Source organism: Physeter macrocephalus, unplaced genomic scaffold (genome assembly GCF_002837175.3).
Source record: "Physeter macrocephalus isolate SW-GA unplaced genomic scaffold, ASM283717v5 random_530, whole genome shotgun sequence".
In the NCBI taxonomy this organism is placed as follows: domain Eukaryota; kingdom Metazoa; phylum Chordata; class Mammalia; order Artiodactyla; family Physeteridae; genus Physeter; species Physeter macrocephalus.
The window spans coordinates 18,821-45,226 of record NW_021146002.1 but is presented as its reverse complement, the minus strand read 5'-3'; the positions used below and the strand labels follow the sequence as shown (position 1 = coordinate 45,226).

The 26,406-nt window shown below is 49.0% G+C and overlaps 1 protein-coding gene across 2 annotated transcripts; it reads right to left on the bottom strand.

Annotated features, from left to right (window-relative positions):
* Positions 1-2,907: 2,907 nt before the first annotated feature.
* On the bottom strand, positions 2,908-26,120 carry SLA (Src like adaptor). Of its 2 annotated transcripts, XM_024129436.3 has the most exons (7): positions 25,944-26,120; positions 16,503-16,602; positions 15,580-15,666; positions 12,528-12,631; positions 10,134-10,265; positions 6,152-6,284; positions 2,908-5,240 (listed from the first exon to the last, which is right to left on the bottom strand). In XM_024129436.3, the coding sequence occupies exons 1-7, from the start codon at positions 26,002-26,004 to the stop codon at positions 5,027-5,029; spliced, it is 831 nt and encodes a 276-aa protein (XP_023985204.3). In that variant the 5' UTR covers positions 26,005-26,120; the 3' UTR covers positions 2,908-5,026. The 2 variants fall into 2 exon arrangements, with proteins under 2 accessions (XP_023985204.3, XP_007106492.3); XM_007106430.3 differs by lacking the exon at positions 10,134-10,265 and having other exon boundaries at positions 25,944-26,085.
* Between the last annotated feature and the right edge of the window lie 286 nt (positions 26,121-26,406).

Sequence of the window (26,406 nt, the reverse complement as noted above, 5' to 3'; positions counted from 1 at the left end):
TGAGCCTGAGAGGGGGGTGTCAAGGGACCCACAGGCTAGTCCACTTCTCGCCTTCCCACCTCTTTCTTGGGTTTCTCATCCTTTGCTTCAAGTTTTCTTCAATCTGTCCCTTCATGCTTGGTGCATCTGAGTGGCAGGAGGCCTGAGCACAAACATCTTTCAGTTCCTGGTATTGAAAGCAGACCTTCCTGACTTTGAGTTGATCCAGAAGGGCTGCGTTGATTCCTCCAGGGCCTGCTCAGAAGCCAGACACTCAGTGGAACTCAGAGGACACCCAAAATACCTTCCAGTGGGCCCAGAAGGCAGAATTTTCCTTTTGAAAGTTCTGGAGGGTTTAGATGTTTAGGGAATTTCAAAAACTAATCTGTTTTAACAAATGGTAGTGTATTTAAAAATAATGCCTCCATCTGTTTTAGTCATTTAGAGGCAGCTTTTACAACTGCTCCCTGCAGTTTTGGGGATGCATGTGAAATTATTTGGGAATGAGAGAATTAAAATACTTCAAGATATTAGCAATTCTTCAATGTGCTCTCTACCAACAGATGTTTGGGGGAATGAATGTGAGCTGGTGCTATATTCTTGGATAAAATCTTCAGTCTTTCTACACATCTTGGGACCAGAACTGTTGAAATTTGGATGAAACAGACTCCTGTGATAATTAATAACTTATATTTATTTGTTTAGCATGTTTGGGACCTTAAGTCACTTCCAATATATTACCTCATAGATTCCTCACATGAATTTGCCAGGGACATTTATTTTATTTCTAATCTAGACAAAAGAAAGCCAAGGCTCAGAGATGTTTAGAGACCTGCTAAAGAACACACAGTAAAGAAGGAGCTTCATTAGGGGTTGGAACCTGAAGCCAAATCCTGTGTTCTTCCACACTGTGAGGCTCCTTCTCCAAGAGCCTGTGACTCATTCGGGGTCTCAGTGTGTCAGAGGAAGAGTGCAGGCCTAGGATCAGACAAGCCTGCATTAAGATGCTGCCCTTGGGTGAAACACTTTACCACTGCCTTCTTCATGGATAAAATAGGTGTGATTAATTCTGTCTCCCACGGGCTCACACAGTCACGATATAAGGTTTGTAAAGTGCCCTGCACACTGTGGTAACTCAAGGAACCCGAGCTCCCCCATGTCCCATGCCAAGCGAAGGCAACTCCAGGCAAAAGCAGATCCTGAGTGTTTCACCTGCCCTGGGGGCCAGGTTGAAAAAGAAAGAGGGGAGCCATGTTGCAAGCCTGAATTCTGTGGTGCTGACCCCTTGGCCGGTTTTAAGAGAAGGCAGAGGAGATCATGTCCTCTGTGCTATGATTCTCAGGACCCAGAAGAAATTTCCACTGCTTTCCTTTGACATTGCCCCAATTCTGCATTCTTCCGAGTGAACTCCAGGCCTCAGGAACTGGCCTCAAGCTAGATTTTCCGGTCTCCTTTCCCACATGAGCCCTACAGTCAAGGCTCAGCAGCTCTGCCACCATTCCTAGAAAATGCTGTGCCTTCCTCTAGATCTTTCCAGGCTCTTCTGTGGTCAGCACATCCTGTTTTCCACCTGGAAAATTACTCCACCCTTCAGGGCTCAGCAGAATGGGGCCTCTAAACCTTTCTCCAGCTCTAAAACAGAAAGCATCTCACGGTGGTGAAGAGACTTCTACTTAGCAATTTTTAGGAATTCCGACTTGTTTTCCATGCTTGTTAATTTTCCTAACACATCTTATTCCATTTCTACTGTGACTCGGTGCTTGATTGGGTATGTGATTTATGCTCTTAGTAGCTCTTAGTACGGCCTTAACACTTAGCTCAGCTCCTGGTTCAAAGAGGGCACCTGAGACCATGCTGAGTCCATTAAACCAGCAGTGGTGGAGAGCAGGGGATGCTGGTTTGGGCCCAGAGCACTGATTTTTCCTGTTTTCATACAGACCTCCCAGTGGGAGCCCTCACGCCATTGCTTCCCTTAATCAAAACTGGCCTAGCTATTCACAGGCTTTGATGCTTCCATATGTATTCTAGAATAAGTTTACAGATTTTAAAAAATATTCCTGATGGGAATTGGATTGTAGTTTCATGTAATTTTTCAAATCATTTCAGAAAAATATCTATGTTTTTAGGATGTTAGTTCTTACATCCATGGATCAGTTTAACCCCATAACCAGGAACATAGTATTTTTGTCTCCTTATGTCTTCTCATAGAGTTTTGAACTTTTCTCCGTAAAAGTTTTGCAAAGTTATTTGGAGGCGAGACCCTACATAAATGGTTTCGTGTTTTCTATTTTACTTTCCAGTTGGTAGGTACGGGTGTAGCGGAAAAAGTTGGTTCTGCATTTGGCGAGCTTTCTTACCGCTTCTAATATTTTGTCTGTTGGTTCCATTGGATTTTCTATGAAGTTATCTCATTATCTGCAAATCGTGGCAGGTTTATTTCTGTGCGCTTTGGAGCAAATACTCACCTGCTCTAACAAGGAGACCCATCACAAAAGTAGCTTAAATAACAAATGCGTTTCTTTTTTTTCCTCTTTCCCATAATGTTTCCCCAAGTGTGGAGTACAGGTATCTCGTGATCTCTTGGGGGCCGGCTTCCTTCTAGGTGTTTCTCTGTCATCCCAGGGCCTTGCTGTCATCTGCAAGGCTGAGCCTGGGCTGCCAGGAATTGCAGACTGCGGGGAGGGGACGAAGGAGAGGAGAGCCACCCCTGCTGACGTGGGGAAGGAAGGGCACATCTCCCGGCTCCGCCCCGCAGGGACCTCCTCTGGTTTTCACTGCAATGGCCCCAGCACCCAGGACAGCGTCTGGTATTTAATAGGTGTCCAAAAACATATTTGTAGAAAGAAATTCTTGGAAGAACAAATAGCAGAGGTATCAAAAGTAATTTGTAGAGGTGTCTAGGTGAGACAAAATTTTCATAACAATTGCTAAGAAGTTGTTCTCTCCCTCGATCCCTGGACATCCACCTTCAAGTTGGATGAGGCACCCTCAAACGTCATAAAACCCTGGTTTCTTAAGGCTGCACCTCAAGAAGAAACCAAGATACTAACCAGTGCGGGTTCGTCTCGTGTTCCCTGGTCTCCTCTCTCTCCAGCTGCAAGTTTATTTGAAAATTCGAAACCCGCAGAGCTTCCGAACGAATCACCCACCGGCCTCACCCAGGAAGCTCTCCCCAGTTTCCAAGAATTAAATATGCATTAGGTTTATTTTAATCAGGAATACATACATGATTTAGCAAAGTGTAATGCTTCCCACTTAGAAATCCCTCCGTCTACTCCCCGAATGTTGCAACCACATGAGTCACAACAGAAAACAACACAGAAGACGCTGTACGCACAGGAGTTCACCAGGTTACCCTGCCTTACGGCGGAGGTCGGTGTCCCCGGAGTTACGTTCATTTCCCATCCATTGGCTGGCTCTACAGAAACAGCCTTTGGGGAATGTTGAGACCACAGTGTCTTCTTGGATAAACACACTGGAATCTGATGGTACAGAAGATAATGTAAGCGTGTGTGCACACACCACCAGCGCAGTGACCTCAGATGGACAGAATGCATATATACTGGACAGACAAACCTTTCCTGTTGGCAGCGCCTCTCCTCCCCCCGAATCCCTTTGCAACCGGGAAAATGGGTCACGGCGACATCTGCAACCCCCTTCCTAACAGGATCTGGAGATAAAGGCTTCTCCTGCTCTAGAACTTTGCTATGTTTTCTCTTTTGTCTCTTAAAATTATGTTGACAGAATTAAGCCACTCCAATTCCCATCTTTTCTAGAGCTGAGCATTTTTATTCATGTGGCTGCCAGACTCTTTTTAGAATAAGATATTGGATGCATTATTCCTTTAGAACTTATCAGTTTCCTTTTTTCAAAAAATCCAACCATTCTCACTTATCCAGTCCAACCAACCGTTCCACTGTTTAAAGATCCAGCTGAAACATGAGCTCCTGGGTCACCCTTACCTGACCCCACTCCCACCCAAAGCTGTGAGCTGATTTCTGCTTTACAGCCCCCTTTCACAATATTTGTTTATACACTTTTCTCCCTGTCTGCACTGCTGGGGCCTCTCTCTCTCTCTCTCTCTCGCTCTCTCTCTCTCTCTCTCTCTCTATATATATATATACACACACACACACACATACACACACACACACACACACATATATACATATTTTTGACCTGACACCTTACACAGAACTGAACACAGTGCCGCTGTGGCAGTCACTATCATGAATGAGTAATTGATGCATTAATACAGACAAGAATCTCAGCACCCCAGAGAAGCTCTTCCTGTGCTGTGAGCCGTGGTTGGCGACCTCATGAAATCTTGCGTGGTGCCAGGCCTGCCCTCGTGCTTTCCCCGTCAGCAGCCACCCCCTCCCCCATTACTCGTGGTCTCAGCAGAAGTAGGGAGGCCATCTGACTTCTACACACGTACGTTTGGAATGAGAAGCCCAAAGGGATCTCCCCATTCAGGGCTCATAAGGAAGGTTAGCATTTAGTGTCACTGAACTTCCTTAAAAAGAGAGGAGCTGTATCCCAGAGGTCTCTTTACAGATTGGTTACAGAAGTTCAATGCAGGAGATCAATTTGCAAACCCAGACTTTCTGCCAGGCCACAGTTTCTGGCTCATCTTCTTCTCAGGCTTTTCTCATTCAGAAGTTTTCTTCAGGGACCTCAGAGGGAGCCCACCTGGGCGGTGTGTTGGAGAGCGGTCCTTGGTTGGGCACGTTTCTGTGAGACAGCGTCTTTGCCTTTCCCACAAACGCGGCGTGCACATGCACACACGCAGGGCTCTTCGGAACCCTCGTCCAAACATGCCAGGAGTCCGCATTTTGCAGCGTGCCTGATCAGATGCCAGGGAGGGGTTCCCTTTGTCATGACGCAGATAGAGAAGATGAGAGTTCAATTCTCCATGTGGCTTCTCTTGGTTTCTGGAAGATGTGGGTTTCGCCAGGGACCAGGAAACCATGCCTCTCTGCAGGATCCCAGGTGACAGTTTGAACCTCTCTTATTCTGGGCAAACACCATGGTGTCTGTTCTCGGGCTAGTCTTCAAAGTACGGCGTCGACGAGAAGAAAGAGCTCTTTCTTTTGCTTCCACTGTACATCAAAGAGGCGCTTTTCTTCTTTCGATCGAAGGAGGTGCTGTCATCCCCAGTCAGGGACAGGTAGGAGGCGATGCTTTCCCGAAGGCCGTAGCTGAAAAGGGACTCATCCACACTGAGTGGATTCTCAGCCCCCTCCGGGTCATCTTGCCGTCTGCGAGTGGGCAGAAAGTGGACAGAGAAAGGGGCAAAAGAGAGGGACATAGTGGGATGGAGGACAAAAGAATGAGAAAAGGAAGAAAAACAAATGAAGAGCCTGGTTAATATATATCTAACATTCTAATTCTGCTTCTTGCATTTGCGGCTGTGTATTCTTGGAGAAATCACTCAACCTCTCTGAACTGCCATTTCCTTGGATGGCTAAAACTTCCAACTGTAAATTTTAATGAATAGTTCTTCATGATATCTACAAGGAGGAGCTGTTTTATTCATTTCCCAGGCAATTCTGATGACTGATTTTCTTTGAATTTGCCAATGGGATGTCTGGATCGGTGTTTAATTAATAAGATAACCCCAACTACAGATAATCCCAACTACAGATACCCCTAAAAATGCAATAGCTGACAATCAAATAGAACAAATAAGGGAAGATTTTTTTTTTCCCTTAAAACAATGAAGTTGCCTTAGGATTTTGCTTGTATGTTTACCTTCATGATTAAGTTTACAGTAATATTACTTTTGTACAAGATTGATTTGTGTGTTATTCTCTAGGATACTAACAATTAGAAAAAAGCAAGATGATATCATTCAGCTAGAAAATATTCAGCTAACACCAAAGGGGAGGGCTCAATAACTGTTTGCACAACTGCAGGGCCTGAGGCCATGGTGGGGAGTGGCTAGGGCCATGCCACCTGGGGCATGAGGCCTGAGGCTGGGCCTGCCTCCCAGGGGACAGTGGGGTTCCTGGGACTCTGCATCTGCCCAGAGCAAGGGTTTAGCAGGGCCAGCGGTAACTGGCCACGGTGTTCACGTGCCAGGCTCACGTGCTGGTTTGGGGCTTACACGTTCGTTCATGGAGGACGGACACACACACCCACACACACTCACACACACGCAGACACACACCTGGATGCCCTCTTCCAGTCGAAGGCCTTCTGGCGCAAGGTGACAGGTGCGTCGGGGGCCCTCACTGCTGGGGCAGCCGTGGTCTGAGTGAGGCAGGGCGTGGTCAGCACACAGCAGAGGCCGTCGGCCACCTCTGAGGAGGGAAGCAGAGAACCAGTCAGCGACTGTGGGATGCCCCGGCCAGTGTGGAGTGCGGGGCCCTGCATATTCACAAGGGGGAATGGAGGCTGAGATCTGAGAGGGGCTGAGAGTCACATGGCCAGCTGTTGAAGAAATATTAATGTGTCCTGGGTACACACCGTGCTTAGCTTGACACAAGTAAAGAGAAGGGTTTAGGATCCAGAATCCACCAAACTTGGGTTTGCGTTTCAGCTCTGCCCAGATAGTGAATCACCTTGACCCTCTCTGAACGTGTTTCCTCAATTGTTGGATGAGGGGACTGAGCTACCAAGAGAGAACAGCTGGCAGAGCCCTCGCATGAGGGCCCAGACTCAGTGGTTTCACACCAAGGTGCAGGGCCATCAGCTTCAGGTGAGCCTCCTGTGTGCACGGTGGTGGGGGAGATGTGTGCAATGTGGCTTCTCCCGCAGCACTCAGAAGGGGTTCAGTACAGCATGGGTGGGGCTGATGCATCTTTAGGAAGAAAGGGAGATCAAGGAAACAAGGAAAGAAGACAGAAGGGAAGGGAGAGAGAGAGGAGGGAGGGAGGGAGGAAGGGAGGAAGGAAGGAAGGAAGGAAGGGAGGAAGATGGAGAGAGAAGGAGGGAATGAGGTAGAGAGAGGGAGGGAGGGGAAGAAGCAAAGACGGAACAAAGAGGATAAAAGACACAGAAATAGGAGAAAAAAGATAAAAGGCAGATGGAGAAAATGGACGAAGAAAAAAAGGAAGAAACATCTCTCTTCTCTACCCTAGATACAAAGAGGATGAAAATTAAATAAATCCTTTCCTTTTACCCCTCTGCTAGTAGGACATAGCTGAGTTTCCATGGTCCCCCATCTTTCCAGGAGCTTTAAGATAGAGCCTCCATCTCTTCGAAGCCTTCCCGTAGCCCACAACATCATGAGAAAGACTCAAGCCTGCTGGGCTCAGATGTTCTTACAGACGGAGGAGATTCTGTGTGGCCCTGTTGAGGCTGAAGAGCCCAGTGGGTCTCATGTCCTGGGGGAGATGAGGTGGCCAAGGATGTGAGCTGCCACTGGCCTCTCAGGACAATGCCACCCCAGCCCCGAACACATAAATCACCAGGGTTTAGGAAGCTCATTGCCCCTAAGGCGGGCTCCACCTCCCAGCTCATTGGTGCAGCTCTTGGGGTGTCCTTGCCAAAGGACAAACGTAATAGTAGCTGAAGAAGCAAGCCCGGGCTGTCAGAGGGTGGCAGTCAATAGTGCTTCGTCTCCACGTGATTTTCACCATGAACTCAACTGTCCACCCACACCGGCTCACACTGAGAAATGTGAGATTGGACCCTGAGGTTACAGGGAGCTTAACTGGATGTGAATCTGAAATAGTTGCCTTTCACGGGTTGGAAATTGAAACGCCCTCCCAGATTAGGAGGCAAAGGAGACTGAGTCAGACACAAAGACAAAAGAAACCAGCAGCAGTAGATAGCACAGGCGGGGGAACGTCCTTCCTTAGCAAGGTTAACACTTAGGGTGATAAATACATTTTGGCAAAGAAGAAGAGGACTAACACCTCTGAGCACGTAGGCTGAGCCTGGTGCTGAGCGAGCTTGGCATGTGTCAGCTCAGGGAACCCCGAGCTACTCTGGGCCGTCAGTACTGTTACACCCATTTGGGGAATGAAGAAACCAAGGCCCCCGGGGTGAAGATCACAGCCAGTTCACAGGCATTATTTTTTTTGGTCCTAACAATAGTCCTGTGAGGCATTTTAATCCCCATTTTATAGATGCAGAAACTGAGGCTCTGAGATATTAAATAATATTCCCAAGAGCACAGGATAATAAATATAAGTAACTCATAAAACAGAATTGTCTGTTCACGTCACTTAGCACACATCTTCTCTGATTCTGCGCCTTTAGGAAGAACCTGGTGGGACGTAAATTGGCCACATTATTCCCACCCTGAGGTCCTGAAGGCACCGGAAGCCTTTCAGGCCTCCAGACCCTTTTCAGTCATTCGCAGAGGTGACTGCTGACTGCGATCCCTGTGCTGGTGCGACGGCCAGGGGTGCATTTTTGGAAGGCTCTGCTTCTGTGCTGGCGTGAGATCCTCGGGCGTCTGCGGCCTGGAAGCCGTGTGGACCTCCTGGTCCATAAAAATCTTTGCTGGGCCAGCATCCTTTTCATGTTTGCTTCCGCCTATGCAAAACTTATGGTCGCCACACCTCTCAGATGATTCTTATTAAAAGCCAAATACCACAACCAGATTTGACTCATGATCAGTAAAAGCTGTTTCCAGGACTCCCTTCCTCTTTCATTTTTAGCTAAGCTGCTAGGTGTTTGGCTATCATGGGAGTAATATTTGTTATCATTTATTTTGCATCCTCCGTGTGCCAGGCTGTGATAAACGTGTTACGTTCACCTTCGTGTTCAATAATCATGACAACCACCTGCAGGGGGCGCTGCTCTCATCCACGTTCCGCGAATGGGCATCCGGGGCTCTGAGAGGTGAAGGTCTTCGCCCACGGTCTCACGGAGCCCTTACCAGAGCCTGGGCCTGGGTCTCCATAGCGGCCATTCCTCCTTCCAGATCTGACTTCTCCCAGGCCAGGTGTGATAACCCAGCCCCGTGGACTCCTCCTTTCACCTTGAAATGCCCTTCAAGGTCGCACATCCTAAAGAACCCAGGGTGTGGGGTCAGACGTCCTGAACCGGGAAGGGGGAAGATGCTTACAAAGTGAAAGCAGCTTCTGTCTTCCTCCCTTTCACAAGGCATAAGCAGGGAGGAGGGAAGCCTCCTGGCCGGGGAACAGTGGCTCAACACAGCAGGAGCCCACGTTTGTGTGGCCGGCGCTCTCGTCAGCACTTTCCGTGCTCTAACTCAGTGAACCTCACAGCATCCGCGTGGTAGGAACAGTTAGCACCTGCATTACCTGGAGAGATGTGGGCACAGAGGTGAACCGCCAGCCCAAGGTTGCCCAGATCTGGGATATGAACACAAGAAGGTTCCAGAGCCAACTCTTAGAAATGCATCCACCTTTGTACTATTTCTCCCTTTTCCATAGGATAAAACTCTTAACTCCTGACCTGGCATTCAGGCCTTTCCCAATCTAACGCGAAGGTCCTCTTCCAACTCTGCACACTATATCATCGCCTCCATCAAACCCCACTCTGCTTCCGCCATCCTGGAGGATGCGCCCCATCCTGGTCAGCATGGAACATTTGGACTTCTCTCCTGGGCCCAGGGAGGACATATGGATGAACGAAGTATAATCCCTGGTGTCTAAGAGCTTGTTGGGAAACACAGACTAGTACACAGTTAACTAGGTCACTGGGCAGGACGCCCAGAGTTCTAGGGAGAAAAACACCTGACGTGCTAGGAGAGCAGAGAAAACAGACCATTAGTTTTCTGACTCTTAGGGCTTCATCAGGGAAGTGGCTTCCTGTTGGCCTTGAAGGTTGACGAGGATCTTGACACGCAGAAAAGGGGAAATGAGCAGCATTTCAGAACAAAGCCCCAGAGGCCCAAGCGTACAATCCACTTAAGGAAGTGCAGACTGTCTGTGGTTGTGAATGTAGGGGCATCCTAATTCGTTTCACTTACAGGTAGAGTAGGGGGTGAAGTTGAGGTTGGCTGCATTTTACTTACTTAGGCAGCCTTCACATTCAGTCTGTTTTAGCCGGAAATTTACAGTCTGAATTAAAAAGAAAAGAGCATATGAAGAAGCCAGGATGGGCAAGAGAGCAAAGTAAACCACCTGGCATGTCTTGGTGACCCGTGTGCAGCCTAGACTGAGTGCCCGGGGTAGGGGCAGTTAGCAAAGAGGGGCGTCATGTATCGGTCCCAATGGAGTGTTTCTTACCAGAATAGTGGTTCACCAGGTCCTCCAGGCACTGGAAGGTGAGCCTTGGGGAAATGTAATACCAGTTGTTTGGCAGACGGAAGATGCGGTAATGCTTCACCTGCCGGTGTCTAACCGAGAGCGAATAAAAACCTGCAGGAAGTGGAGGACGAGTCAGTGGCATTCCATGTGTCCCCACGCAAGGGCCACCAGCTAAGGGGCCCACCACCGCTGAGGCAGAGAGACCTTCTCAGCCTTGTGACATGATGGTGCTACCCAGACACACGCTTTTGTGTTTTGAGCAACGGCTGCTCCAACCCTGTCTGCTTGGTTGTAGCTCACTCTTTAGAGACCCCAGGAGCGTGGTATTTGAGCAGCCCAGTTGCGTTAACCTTATTGCAGTGCAGGTGTTCAAATGCAAGGGCTAAGTCTTTGCTCGGTGAGTTACCGTTCTGGGGGCTTCCACATCCTTTTGTGGGTCCTTAGACCAAATGAAATGACTAAAGTTGGGGTGCACCCTGTACATCCCGGATCTGCGGTCATTCTTGAGTCTCTCCCAAGTTCACGCTCCAAGACGTTTGTGCTGTCATTTTCCTCCGTCACACACCTGAGGGGCCCTTACGGTTATGCCCCCTTTTCCTGGTCCCTTTTGCCTCTGACTTATGCTTGGTGTTCTCAGAAATTTAGGAACTGTGGCAGTTAAGACAGTTTTCTGAGTATTCCTAAGAGACGTGAAATGTGCTTTGTCTCCTTCAGCACCAAGAGAGTAATGGCCCAAGATGGGGTAAAATCAGAGTCGAACTTCGGGTGAGCACCGCCACTACCTCTCTCAGCCTCGATTTCCCCAAATGCAAAGTGAGAGAATTGAGCTTAGGTCATGTTGAAGAGTCCTTCCTGCTCTGTCTTCTGAGGCTCGAGGAGTGCAAAGGCTGGCGAGGCGGTGAGCTGGAGGGGCCCTGGTACTTGCTGAGTTTTTGCTGCATGTGCTGGGCTGGGGGTTGAGCTCTTCCATAGCAACGTCTCTGATGGTTCTCAGAAAGACTCTGCGAGGTACTGTTCTCAAATACCGTACAGACGGAGAAACAGGCTGGAGCACTGCGTGAAACAGCCCGAGGCACGCAGCTTGCAAGCGGCAGCCCCGGGTGGGCCCTTTGTCCTCCTAGAGCAGGCCTCCCTGCGAGCATTCTGCTGGGTATCCCTGCTCTGTCCCAGGCCCGCCCTCTGAGTCAGTTCAGCATGTGTCTTCCGGTAATGTCAGCAGGGACTGGAAGTATGGTGAGTAGGTCAAGGGTAGCAGGTGGAAACTTATGAGAACTTTGCATACCCAAGGGAGCAGGGCCTGGGCCCCCCAGCTGGGCCCCAGCTCGGCTGCAGCTCGGCCTGATTATTTTTAGATCAGCTCTGGCAGCTCACATTGGGTCCGTCCCCCGCCAGCCCCCGGCCACGCCAGAGCCTGGGTCTCCTGCCCCGGGAGGCCCCCGGGACCTGCACAGGAGGCTTTGCCTTTGCTTTGCTCCCGCTCTCACCCAGCACATTCAGGTTTTTGAGGGAAAAGTTGTTCCTGGATTTTTTAAAAATTTTAATCCACATGTATATGGTCCCTGCTTCCCCAAAGGAAAGCTGATGCGCATTTTGGTGGAGGGCTCCATCCAGCGCCAGGTAGCTCTGGTGCTTAATAAGCGCACGGGAACTAGTCTCCGATACCACATTTTCTCTTCTTTGATAGCGAACGTACGAGAAGCAGGCGAAGAGCTTGAAAATATTTTCTATATTTAAGAAGTTAATATCAATTCTCAGTTAGCCTGAGTAAGCCCAGGCTATTAATGTTTTGCTTCTGCGAGTTTAAGTGTATACGCCATTCCAGACACCTGCCAAGTATTTTCCTATTATTAATCCCATGTTACAAAGAAGGGAACTTAGGCTTAGAGAGAAGTGGTGACTTCTTAGTAATTCACGCAGGCCAAACTAGAGTTCAGGACCCTTGCTTCGAACCATGACAAAGCCCGGCTATTTCTTTTTCACTGAATTACCAAGTGCGTAGGATGTATGAAAATTAAAACAATGAAGGTCATGGTGAATCTGCTGGTCCCGATTCTCTCAGCTGCCTGATTTCATTGTAGGGCACAGCCAGGACTAAGAATGGAGGTCTGCTGTGTAGTAAGAACACAACAGGTCTGCCAGGACTGCTGTGGGTCAGAGCCTGTGCCAGCGACCACCCCCACCCCCGCAGGTCACTGCCCCCGGCTTCGGTGCTGCCGCACTGATGGTGTGTGAACTGCTGGGCGCTCACCGCGCCGCATTGATTTGCCTGCCTCGTAGGAGGAGGGAACCTGAGCCAGGGAGCGGATGAGTCAGCCCGGAGCAAAGGCTGCTTGTCTGACCCATGTACGGAAAGATGAACTGGAGGCTGCTCACCTCTCTTGGTCTCACTCTCCCTGATCATGAAGGAGCCGATTTTCGTGTCTGGCAGCTGTAGCAGCTCCTCAGCTTTGTCTCTGCCCAGCCCTTCAAACAGCCAGCTGGGGGGAAGAAAGACAGCCATGAGTGTCCTGAATATACCCTCCCCCAAGAAAGACAGGAGGGATGCAGAAATGATCCAGGTCCAGCTAATATAAAACCCTCTGTTGGGATTAAAAGAAAAAAAGAGCAAGGCAATCAACGGTTCACTCATTCATTCATTCATTTAATCATTCAAATGAAATTCCCAAGTACACACTGCAAGCCAGGTGTTACATTGGATAATGAGGACACAGAGATACACAAAGCATCTTTCTTATCCTGTTTCTCAAATGCCAGCTGCACTGTGCCCGTTCCGTATTATATAAAAGCATCCTAAAACGTGATAAGGGACCTATTTGATAGTTTATTTAATGTCTATGTCCCTGATACTCTGACTGCCCGGCTCCTCCATCCATGGGGGCAGGGACTGTGTCTGTCGTTTGAGGTTTTGCCTTTGTGTCCAGGTTATCAAGCTTGATATATATCTGTGAGTGAATGAATGAATGAACATGAGAAAGGAAGGAAAGAAGGGAGGGAGGGAGGAGGGAAGGAAGGAAGGAAGGAAGGAAGGAAGGAAGGGGGAGGGAGAGAGGGAGGAAGGGAGGAAAGAAGAAAGAAAAAAATGGTGGTGCCTAATTTCGCCACCTGATGCCCCACCTTGCATTCATTCTATTTCCTCTTCTCTTTTCAACATATTTTAAACTCAGTTGTCATTGCATGATGGATTTCCATACGTTTCTTGCTTTTTTTTCACTTAACAATTAAAAAAAGCAGTTGTAATACTGTAGTCCAGCTTTTCAATGTAATGTTCACCTTCCAGAGGAGAGTGGGCACTTTGAATACGCTTTAGAAAGCAGCTCGAGACACAAAGGAATCTGTGTCCTAAGGGGAAGGGCCCTTCTCATTTTGCAGACCAGGCTGGGCCAGATCTCAGCATGGAAGGAAATGCTGTTAGCAGCTGGCTGGTGTGTACTCGGAAGCAATTGTACATCCTTTTTTAACTGACTCTGTTTCAGTGAACGTGCCCTGGCTTTCAATCACACGTCTGGATGAGTGCGTGCTGTGACCAATATTAACACTCTGCTGTTTCTCACTCTTTAACATTCCCCGCGGCATGAAAGCGGGCCATTGACGGGGCTGGCTGAGGGCTCCTGAAGCACCGTGTGTGAGAAGACACGCAGGCATAACGTCCCGTACCGTTTATTTATGTACTGGTCTCCAAGAAAGATTTTGTTACTAAGATCATGATGACGCCATATTCGGCCAAATATTTCAACTATTCCCTTAGGTCTCCATAGTATATGGCATATTAATTATTTCAGCGTACATGACATTCATCCTTTCAAGTCCTTACATGAAATTCCACTTATACATATGAAGACAATAAAACAATGATGGTAACAACAGCCATGCATGAATACTAATTATCGGCTATATACCATAGTAAGCACTTGAAATCTAATCCTCATAGCAACCCCCTAAGACGACAGGTATTATTATCTCTCTTTCACCGACGAGGACACTGCAGGTCAGAGTGATTAAGTAATTTATCCAAGTTACCCATGTTGCAACTGATAGAGCTAGAATTGAGATGCATTTTTCAAATTCCATAACCACTACGCTGCATCACTTCTCTTCCTGTTATATATTTTAAGAACATTTATTGCATCTGCTAGATTGGAAGTGCTGTTGTGTCAGGGTTACATCTTATTCATCTGGACTCCTCACTCCCTGCTCCTGCCAGCATTCACACCACATCTTCAACATGAAGGTATCCTCGCATGATTGCTAAGTGAATGGATGGCTCAGTGACACACGGCTGGTGAGAAGAGTTCCATGACTCACTTCTCTTTGAGAACGTAACTCTCATAGTAGCTACTGCCCCACCTCCGCCCAGCTTCGTCACCCTAAGCACAGAGACAATTTTGGGTATTCGTCATCAAAATCAGTAACACTGCAGTGAATTGCACTGAATTCTATGCTTCAAATATTCAGGCAGTTTGCTCTGCTTCCCCAGGTGAGCAGGTGGCATGCAGAGTCCTTCTCTGACTGTAAGGAAGTTATTTCTGGACCCCTCAAGTGGAAAGTGGAGCTCCCTTCTCCCTTCCTATATGCCAAGGTCTGGCCTTGGTAGCTTGACAGATGAGGAGACTGTGGCTCACGGAGGTTAAGGAAGTTTTCCGAGGCCCCACCAAGGAAGCAGGGCTGAGACACACCTGTCCTGGCCTGGGTGTGCTGGCCACCAGGGCCACCCATCATGTCACAACTGCAGGGGAAAGCAACGCCCTTGCTTTCTCATCTGCTGTGCCCGATTATTTAAAGGGTCTCCTTTTCTGCTTGACTGCTCCATTTGTCAGGTTGGGGACGTAAGCGTTTTTGTCAGAGCCTGTTCTCTGTGCTCTGGATATGATTTGGTAAGAATGTAGCTAATACGTATTGAGTGCTGATGGTAATGCCAGGCATGGTTTCAAAAATCTCCATGTATTAGCCTATCTCATTTTCCTAACAACCCTAGACTTTGGTCCCTTTACTATATATTATTATTCCTATCATTCTATACTATGATCTCTATTTGACGCGTGAGGAAAGGTAACTGATGCTTAGAATGTTGAACAACTTGCCCACTGTCACACAGCCAGTAAGTGACAGAGGCAGGGTTTGAACTTAGACTGACTTTTGGCTGCTGCATCCTGTGATCACAGTTCCTGAATCCTTATTGCTACAGGAACACCGCATTAGAGCTGCAAGGTCCATCATTTGTCTTACTCTTGAGGAAATCGAGTCTCAGAGAAGGGAAGGTTAGCCCAAGGTTGCACCATTCCTTAGGGACTGAGCTGAGAGTAGAAGTGACCCTCTCGAACCAATACCTTCCTTTCCACTGTCCCAGGCTGGGATCTCTCTATACAGATGTCTGAGTCACTTGCATAAAGATCATGCTTTATTGATGCTATTTTGGAAATGTACTCACCCATGGTAAACTCTGGCCACACATATTCCAGGAATGTAGCTCTCTCGACCAGTGCTAAGGGAAATAGCTTTCCACCAGCCCCCTTCACTAGAAGGACAAGAACAAATAGAAAAGAGTGAATAGGGGAGTGGCAAAGTGAATGAACGAATGAAGAGAGTAATCAGATTTAACCTGGGATACATTGGGATGTTCCTTTTTTAAGGTCTGTCAATGGCCATGTTAACTGGAATTTCTCCCTATGAAAGTTTAGTTTTTAAGTGTATCCCCCCCCCCGCCCCGATTCTGAGCTAACAGAAATCTTCCCACAAGTTGGCAGTAGTCACCTTTCAGGGATGAGCAGATGATGTTTCCAGCTGATCTTCCACAGTTGGAGGCTTTTTAAAAATAAATGTTTGCTATGCTGAAATAGACCCTGAGATTTAACCAAGATAGTTTCACATGTCTACATCAATGAGGATCTAAATAAAAGGCGCTCAGAGCCTCTATTTCTTTTACAGCCTATTTCAAATCATGGAGAGACAACAGGCTAGAAGGCAATACCTTTCTGTTTATCATCAGAAGTTATTTTCAGACCTCCGTGTCCTCTTCCTGAGTCTGCACTAATATATAATATCAACCCTGCCTGTGTCGGGGAGATGAGGCCAACATAAGAAGCAGACGTTGGATCATAAAGGGCCTCAAAAGCCAAGTTAAGGAATTAAATTTTATCCATCAGGCAATGGGGAGCCACCGAAGGCTTTAGAGTACTGGCAGCCCTAAGGAAGATTAAGCATTAAGGCCTGCTTTATGGGCCAAATTTCTCACCTCACAACAGGACCATGGCCCATGTGGAATTGGACAGCTATAGCTAAAATCTAATGATTCCCACCAAAATCGAGTTCTTCTTTTGGGGCCTTTGTAAAAGTTTCGGAAAGCTCACTCACTCAGAAATCACACGCAGTTTCTCCCCACGGCGGAATATCGGGGGGCTGATGTCAGGAGACGGGTAGTCACTCAGCACAGCCAGGAAGTCGCTGTCCAGTCCTGGGGAGACAAAGGCAAAGGGGATGTAGAGGCAGAGGTAAGATCTCCCCGGGGACTTTTCAGCTAAAGACACTTGATTGTTTTGAAACAGCAGTTTTCGGCTGGTCCTCCTCTCTTCAGGGATGGTGAGGCAGGGTGCTTGAAGGAACCCAGAGCGTCAGGTGACCTGCTCTCATGATCAAGCCTGCCCTGGCCCTGACGTTCTCATCTGAGAAATGGGGATCCAGAGATCCTTGAGCTGAGGTCACAAGAACTGACTCCATGGTCTGCCCCCGTGTCTACTGATCCATATAATCTTGGGCAAGTCCTGGAATGCCTCCGAGCCTTGATTTTCCCATCTTCAAAATGGGGCTAATAATACCTCTTTCCAGGATTGTTTTTTATGAGATAAGATGAAAGTATGTAGCAGCATGCATGAATGATGAGATGCTGTGAAAACATCCCATCTTATCACCATCACCTCAGGTACCCTCCTTGGGGCTTGTGGGCCCCATGTCTGCAACGTATCAGGGTCGGGGTGTCGGGCTTAGGCTCTGTGAGTTCTGAGGACCCACCAGGGTCAGGAGGTATTAACTCGGAAGCTCAACAAAGCCCTTCTTCCTTGTAGAATGTAAGGTACCGTGTCGGGAATCTACTTAATAGGGACTTTTGCTGGGGAGGGGAGGTGAAAGAAAAATTAAGTACTCATCATACATATGTTGAAAGTAATTCTGGTGAAGTTTTGAAAAGGAAAGCATGCTCTCTCGTTCATTCTGGTTCAGGTGACTACAGCTTACTGTAGACTAGAGATAAAGAGATAGCATGGGAGTTCACGTTTTGACACTAAACAAAGCCTTGTTTCACAGCCTTAGTGATTTGCCGTAACTCGGATCCCTTAGCTGCAGGGGAATATCGGGGTATGTCTTTGGGGAAATAGCATATCCTACAAATTGGCAAATTCAGTCATTGTTTGCTGTGATGTTGCGTTGCTCAGTCTGTCTGCTGGCGGGGCATCTGAACTCAAATTTCTGAGTTTTTTCATTCATTCGCCAATTATTTATTGAGCACCTACTATGGGCCAAGCATGGTGAACAGAGCAAGCCAAGTCTCCCTGCTGTCACGGAGCTCACATTCTAGAGAATGCGCCAATAATGGGGGGAGGGGTCATCCCCCACCCCCTTCACCCCAAGAAAATCTGGAGAAATCCCAGCCAGCACTTGGGCACCTCAGGCTTGGTGGCCACTTTCTAGGATCCAGACATCCTCATGCTGGGACCTCTAGCCCCTGCCCCTTAGAGCCCATATGTCCTGTAGTCTCCAACTCACATGTCCCCTATCAATCAGACTAAGTCGAAAGAGAGCTTAAGTACGAGGATGAATAAGAATAAATGAGAAACGAGTGATCGCCATGGAAGAGCGCGCTCAGACGGACTGTTCACTTGGGGAAGCAGAGTCACCGACAGTGAGACAGGAATCAAAAGTGATTCACGGTGGCCAGTCAGTGAAAGGTGGGAGGGCTCACGAGAAGGAGTGGCGTCGCCGGGGAAGGGCTGACCAGCGAGGCCTCTGGCCTCCGCTGAGCCTGTGCGGAGGCCTCCCCACACCCTGCTCTGCTATATAAAGAGTTCTTCCCTTGTGTAGCTCCGGCCCAGTCCAATAATTAGAGGTGGCATCGCAGTTGGGCTTGAAGCCCGGAGTCCTGAGTTTTAATAAGGGATGGATCCATCCAGACTTGGTGCGACACGAAGCCTATACACGGTTGGAGGTCCTCTTTAAGAAAAAGAGCACAAAATTGCAGATACGGTGTTAGGCAGGGGCCCTAGGAAGGGGCTGGGCAGTGAGTGGGGCCTGGTACCTGGGGTTTGTCCAGCTGCCCGGTAAATCGGCCCCGGTTCTGAGGCTGATTTGCCACTCTGAGAGGGGACACATTTTCCCCTCTGGGGTGTGGGTTAGTCTGGGAAATGAGGGGTTGGAAAATGCCTTCATGATGATTTCGAAATCTGTCCTTCCTGGACTAATTGCTCCCACATATGATAGGACCACTTAGTAACATGGTCTCCGCTGCCTCCGAAGCTGTGAGATAGGCCATTGTGTTCTTCTCAGCCAGCCAGGTTCGCCCATCCTCAGAGCCTGTGAACAGTCTGTTCCCTGTGCCTGAACTACACTCTGCTGTCTCCTTTCTCATCCTTCCCACCTCTGTCAACTCAGAAGTCACCTCCCAGAGGGGAGGCTAGCCTGATACTCAGGAGAGGCCCAGCCCTCCTCTTGTACCCCCTCTTGGGCCCTGGGCTTTTCCTTAGAGGCAATTAGCCAGGGTTGTATGTGTTTTTGCATTTGTGTGGCTATCAGGGAATGGCTGTGAACCTCAGCAGGAGCTGTCTGGTGGCCCCCAGCCCAGCACCGTCCCGTCCCACCCAGAATGCCCAAGGCAGGTTTACCAAATGAAAACATGAAGAGGTCCCCGTGCTACTAGGCCCTTGGAAAGTGCTATTGGGCTAAGGTTTTAATGGGTCCAGGAGAAGGGAACCTGATCTGCAGCAGGCAGCATGGGGTGGGGAAGTCATCACAGAACCAGCCCCTTTTGAAAAACGAGTGTGGAAATGAGAGGCGCAGCATTTATCTGTGCCGATAATGGAAACTTGAAACACGTTGTGTGTCTACGAGAGGGGCTGGGCCTTTGATCTCTGATTCAAGAGTAAGGCTGTGAAACAGAACAACCGTCTTTTCATAATGCTAAAAACAGAAACAAAAACAAAATCCCATTATAAAAAAAATTGTTTCAGTCGGAGAAAACAGGCTTAAGGGGCTGGAGAGTTTCAATTTCACAATAACAGAGTTGAGTTTCCTGTGGAATTTTCATAATAATGCTGCTTTTTTATAGCTATGACACTTAAACATTGCTGAGAAAATCTTTCATTGGAGCCTCCGCTTCAAGGTTATGGCCTTTGTGTGGTCCTTTGCCAGGGATTTCAGGTCCACCCCATCACCTTTTTCCCCAGCGTTGGAAAAACAGAAGGCAACGTCAGTGGAAGATAGAAAGTTCAGTTTGTACTTTTGTGGGAAGGGCGGCCATTCTAAGCAAGGTCGGGGGCCAGGACCCCAGCTAAGTCTTCCCTGAGCTTTGGTCCCTACGGTGAAATAAACGCAAGATAGGAAATTTAAGTTCGCTCATAAAGTTCAAACACATTATTATGGACTTCTGGAGCCCCTGGCTTTGTGGAGAGCAGAGCATTTGAATTAAGTCAGATAAATGACTGGTACAGGGGAGCGGAGCTCGGAGGAAGCAGATGGGATTCTGGCAGACTCCAGATAAGGAAACAGATTAAGTGGAGAATAGTGTGCAGGAAAGACAAAAGAGAAATCCAGGGAGAATTTTCGGGAGAGAGAACCCGCTTTGAAATAGATCAGGCCTGGCTTAAATTCCACCTCCTCAACTTAATTGTTCTGCGAGTTGGGGAAAGATTTATTTTTAACTCATCTGAGCTTGATTTCTTCATGTATAAAACTGGGAAATATCAAAATGGGCTTCATCTGATTGGGTTAGGATTCATGAGGACGTGTCTGTGTAGAGCCTGCCTCAATCAGTGGCAGCTGGTATCATGTTTATGGCACGGGGTAGGGTTATCATGCCGTAATCCAAGGCCAGTCTCAGCCAGTAGTGTTCTAAATTTTGAAAAGCCTCTAGTCCCATAAATTTGAAAATATTCTTACCTTCTAAAAGCAAACTCCATTTGCTGAGAACAGAAGATGAAATTCAAGAGACCAACTATTGGTGATAGCTCAACTCAGAAATGAGTCAGATTGAACACTGCACAAAAGTGTAAAATAGGAAATGAATCCAAAAAAGGAAGGAGACTGAGGCAGAACTTACGAGCCACAAATATTACTTGGTCAAAAGAGGACAGGCCCTTTTTTTGCATTATTATTCCTTAGAGTAGTGTTATCATTTCTTTTAAAATGCTGAAAATCTTTTAGTAGATCCCATTTATAACCATCTTGCGAAAGCAGCCATTCTTTACTTGCTTTGCTCCAATACAATGCTGCGGAACATATATTCTCATTTAAAGGGTGAAGAAACCAAGGCTTGGGAGCATGTTAGGAAAATGTCTTGGGGAGAGCATGAGGGTTTCCAAGCTCATGGTCAGGTGCCTGAGCCACTCAGGCCTTTTTGAGACGTAGTTATCAGGCTCTTCCCAGTTGATCTTGAGCCCTGACAGGCTGGGACAAAGGCTGATGTAAGGGAGCCTTCAGAGCTGGCACAGGAGCTCAGTGCCGCTGGCAGGAGAGGAGTAACCAACCCAGTGAGTTCAGCTTCTGCTTTTGCATTTCCTTGAGTCATGCTTAAACTCACGGCCTCGGGAGGGGTAGAAGCAGACCTTTCTTTTAGTATCTTTTACTGGAAATACACCCCCCACCCCCCAAACACACACCGAAACAATAAGACAGGCCTAGGCAGACTGGCCTGATAGAAGATCTACTGAGTTCTCTTGGTCACCACGAACCACTTGTACCTGTGGGTCCTGTGTTACGGGCTGGAAAGTGAGACCCAGTGGCCCAGAAAGCTCTTGGCTTCTCCATCGCTCAGCTGGGGCAGAGTGGGACTGAGCAGACCTCTCAGATGGTACAGCCGGGTGGAGAGTCTTGCCAAGAACACCCAACCAGGAAGTTGAGGGCCTCGTTTCGGAACCAGGTAACCTATCAGCAGAGGACGCAGACTCTGTTCTTGATGACCCGCTCTTCTTCTGGTCACAACTGAGTACCACCTACACTACCACTTACTTAATAGCGTTTCTCTTCATGTTAATTCAGTTTAAAAAAACCTTTAGTCCCCTTCTAAGCAATGTGAAATCAGGGGTTTGATGGACTAATCATAATTTGTATGGTATCCATTAAGTGTACGAACGCTGTACATTCGATATAAAAGTTGAACGATCATGTTCTACCTAAAGCCATCGTATGTACCAGCAGTGGGGTAAGTGAGACCGGATGGGAAACCTGCATCTAGTCAAAGATCTGACGCGGTCCCCATCTGTGTCCCTCACCAGGGCACTTGAGGGCCTGTGTCATTAAATCTGGTGACCACGCTCTCTCTCACTCCAGAAAACACGTGTGCTTCTCGCAAGTCTGTCCCCTACGGGCACGTGATGTGTGGGTGAAGAAGGGGGACTAGATTCAGGCCACTGACTTCAAATCCCAGCCGTATGGCCTTGGGCAAGTAACTAACCCTGCTCGTCCCTCAGTTTCCTCAACTGCCAAGTTGAGATGATGATAGGGATCACCGCCTGCACTGTGTGAGAATCCAGAGGGCCTAAAGCACGTGGCGTCGTGGCGGGCACATCAAGCACCAAGTAACTCGAATTATCCCCATGTTACCAGTGAGGACAGAGAGACACTAGGGAGACAGCTGGCTTCTCTCTCTCTCTTTCTCTCTCTCCTTGTGTGCCGGTGTAGGGGTAGCTCCGTGGTCTGCAGGTTTTAGGGGGCTTAAGATGCACCAGGGGGCTTGTACGAGATCAGGCGTGCCCCTCCCTCCCGCCACCCCTGGATTCCCACAAGCAGGTCTAGGGTGGGGCTCAGGAATCTGCAGTGTTGATGATTTCCCAGGGGATCGAGGCAGGTGGTCTGAGCACCACTCACTGAGAGCTATCTGCTATCTCCGAGGCTCCCTGCCCCCTCTTCCTCCCCCAGAGCCCCACCCGCCCCTCTTTCCACCCACCCTGGCAGCACCCTTGATGCTATGTAAATGCACAGTTTAGCATTATTTCCATCCTTGCATAGAAAGGGGTCTGAGCAGCGTCTGGGTTTGTGTTACCACCTCTGCCAGTGAGATCTCACTTTAGGCCAGGGCAATAAGACGATAAGGAACGGGAGGAGAAAAGGTCACAGCAATGTGACTGAATGCTCTTTTTAAGGTTGGAAATATGCTATTTCCCTACTCCTCGGGAGTTCCCTGGCTCTCATTCAACTTTGTACCGCCTGTGTCGGGCCCAAAACAGGAGTCTGAACCGTGTGTAGAATTTGCAGAGAAGATGAGCTGTTGGGGACGCTTTGGAAACAAGTCGCGGAATCCCCAGTTCTATCACTTTAACACGTTTTTGGGGGAAGGCCATTTAGACACAGCCTAGTGCAATCAGATAGCCTCAAATGGAGTTAAATGAAAAAAGCGCTCCTACCCACATGTATCAGGTAGCTGCTTTGTGCTGCCATCACTGCTGCGGAGGGATTGCTCGGATCTCCATTTGAGAGCCTCCCTCGTGGGAGGCTGTGTGACTTACCTGTGGTCAGGTAGCTCCCAGGGGACAATACGAGAAGCCCAACAAGGTCATTTGACTTCGAGACCTGCCCTATTTCCATCAAGCCCTGCTGCCTCTCTGGGTTTTGTGATATTCGTCTCTGGGAACCAGACTAATCAGGAATGTTCTGGAAAGCTTAGTTTAGGAGAAAACCGATGGGCAAACCCATATTCCAAAGCATTCACAGTCCTGCTCAGGATACTTGTTTGTCTAGAAATCCACAGGTTGGCCTCCTGGTGATCCCTGTGCGGGGCCTGGGGCCTCAGGCCCACCACTCAGGCTGACGCCAGCCAGAGGAAGCACTAACTGTTTGTTGGCCCAAAGCCGTGCACTCCCGCATGACCTCCTAGGTATTTGAGACCAATCAAATGAGTAAGCAGGAGTGTTACCTGAGAGGCGCTTGTTCCGTGAAAACCCACACTCTTTACATCGTTTGAATCAAGACTAATTAATGTAGCATCAACCCTACCACCTGTCCCTCATTCAATTAGGTGTCAGAGAAAAGAGGAAATCAAGTCGGGACAGATCGCAGAGGAAACTTTTCAGGGGCGGGGGATGGAAAAGCCACCACCCGCCAGCGCTTGATGTGGTTGCCTGGGTCACAAACTGGGTACGACCTGGGGAATTCTCCAGACCAGGGGGCGGAGGGTCGGGGAGACCCCTCTCCCTCCTCTCTAGAGGTGACCTCCCACCCACACAGTGGAAAAAGAGAAACTTATTTCATGACGATTTGCATTGAGAAAATAAAGGCAAATGGGCAAGTCCTTAGAGGCCCATGTTTTCATGGGGTTTGCTCAAGCATGCCCCGCGGGAGGGGCGACCACACACGATGGGCTCATGGGCGGTGCCTCCCCTGCGCTGGAGCCGGCGCCCCGGGCCTGGCAGTGTCTCTCCTCTAGAAGTGGCCCTGACTAGAGGAGGAGACTGAGACTTGAGCTGGGTTGGAGGAGGTGAGAGAAGGGGCCCAGGTCCTCCCCCACGGCAGCAGAAGGACTGCACACAGCTCTGAGCTTTGCATCGGAGGGAAAAGCTTCCCCCGCTCGCTCGCTTGCTCGGGGGCCCACGGTGCAGCTCCACCAAATCACGTGGTTCCATCTCCGGGAACATTCTTCTCGTCTTCCCCCACTTCTGTCCGGGGAGGGGTATTGAGGAGTTGGGAAGGAGGGTTGCTAGAATTGCCCCGCATTTTCCTTGAGCCGCGGACAGAACAGGAAGGTCTCTGCCTGGTCACTTGCGGACATCTGAGGGGTCATGAGACTGTGCATGAGTTGGAGGTCTCCACTTTGGAAAAAGTGAGAAGGCGGCTCCTTTTTGAAGGGGCCCCAGAAGTCACGGAGTGAGTGGCAGGTAGCGTCGTGGCACCTGGCTCCGTCCCCACTCCGCTCACGGGGAGCTGTGCTCGGCACACACCATGCTGGGCGTCTGTGCGTGTGAACGTGACCCAGTGCAGTGCTGCAGGGGATATGGTGGAACCAGGTGGGGTCACCGCCGTTAGGAGGGGGAGACCAGGCCCTAAGTGCTGTGATGTGAGGCGGGAAGCCCAAGTGTCCCAAATCCCTCATGACTCACCCTGGGGACACTGATGGGTCACTCACCCTCCTGACCATCCCCTTCCCAACTCCTCAAGGACCCACAGGTGCACCCACACTGTCCTGCTAGGAAATAAAGGTGAGGGTGTTGGTGGCCACCAGCACCCCTGAACCCGGAGCTCGATGGCTTTGCTCTCAGCCTTATATGAGCTACAAGGAAATTTTAATAATTAAATTCCTTTTTTTTTCTTTCCCCGGTACGCGAGCCTCTCGCTGTTGTGGCCTCTCCCGCTGCGAAGCGCAGCCTCCGGACGCGCAGGCTCAGCGCCCATGGCTCACGGGCCCAGCCGCTCCGCGGCACGTGGGATCCTCCCGGACCGGGGCACGAACCCGCGTCCCCTGCATCGGCAGGCGGACTCTCAGCCACTGCGCCACCAGGGAAGCCCCAAATTCCTATTTTGAAATTTGTATTGTTTGAGTTTCAAATTTATAATCTCTAATATCATAAATGCTTGCATTATGTTACATGCCTAAATCATCATTGCAGATGTCCCCTCCCAGCTCTCAGGCCATCCCTGAACGAGGCCCTGTAGCTTTGGGGGTCTGGCTCAGCCTGGCATCTCTGGGAAAAGCTGATTCTTGTCATCCTCAATTAACCCATCACATTGTGCCCTCCCCCTAGAACGCCTGTCCCCTATGATCCTACCAACGGACACAAGGATTCCTTTATTTTCAGGAAGATTTCCTAGGGCTCGTGGCTAGCTTCATAAAGTTACACTGAAAACACTCCAGCAGAGCTTTGATAACATTATATACCCATGATAATATTATATACCCATGATAGTATCATGTACTCATGATAGTCTTATGTACCCATCATAATATTATATCACAGCTGGCAGGCTATGATACGAAAGAGCCTAGGGTTCAGAAACAGACCCGCCTGGGTTGGGAATCTGACTCTACCAATAGCTAATATACAAATTACATTTGCTTTGTGGGCCTCAGTTTCACCACCTATAAAATAAAAGGATCGGGGCTTCCCTGGTGGCACAGTGGTTAAGAATCTGCCTGCCAACACGGGGGACGCGGGTTCGATCCCTTGTCCGGGAGGATCCCACGTGCCGCAGAGCAGCTGGGCCCGTGCGCCACGGCCGCCGAGCCTGTGCTCTGGAGCCCGTGCGCCACAGCTGCTGAGGCCCGTGCGCCTGGGGCCCATGCTCCGCAACAGGAGAGGCCACCACAGTGAGAAGCCCGCGCACGGCAGCGAGGACCCAATGCGGCCAAAAATAAATAAATAAATTTATTTTAAAAAATAAAAGGATCGAACCAGCTGCTTCGAAGGTCCATCGCAAAGTGCCAGCGATTCGGCATCCTTCCAGGGCACCATTGTGGATCTTTTTTTAACATTTAATTACAAACATGTTAACACAAGCAAAGTGAGAGAGACAAGTATAAGGAAGCCCACAGTACCCACTGCCCTGTTTTAACAGCTCTCAGCACCCGCATTGCCCCATCTTGGCCAAAGAAGCCAGACTTACCCTCTGGGCTAGGCAGAGGCCTCTCGGGAGGCGCCGGGGTAGATCGCATGCTGTTTCCCATTTTTCTCTCTCCCCGGGCTGGGCTGTCGAAGCCACTCGAAGCCAACGGCTCAGGGGATCCACACGGAGAGTGAGCCACGAGCCCTCTGGGTGGAGAATGACCCAGTTTAGAGTACATCCTGCATCATTTTTTCAGGCAGCTCACTTCTTGAAAGGCGGGTGTTTTTATGTGAAGATGAGATTCGTGAAAGTTGGTTACATTTGTGCAGCTCTACTTCTTTTATCAAGGGAATGACAGAGAAAAACCACAGAGAGGGAAGTCGCTAGCGAGTGCTGTCAGTGGAGAAAGCTTCCATTCCTCTGCACGGCTGACAGCAAGCAGCCGGCTTGCTTGCTGTCTGTGTTTGTGTGAGAGACTGAGTGCCTTTCAGATCCCCCCGCCCCGGCTCTCCTGAGCCCTGAC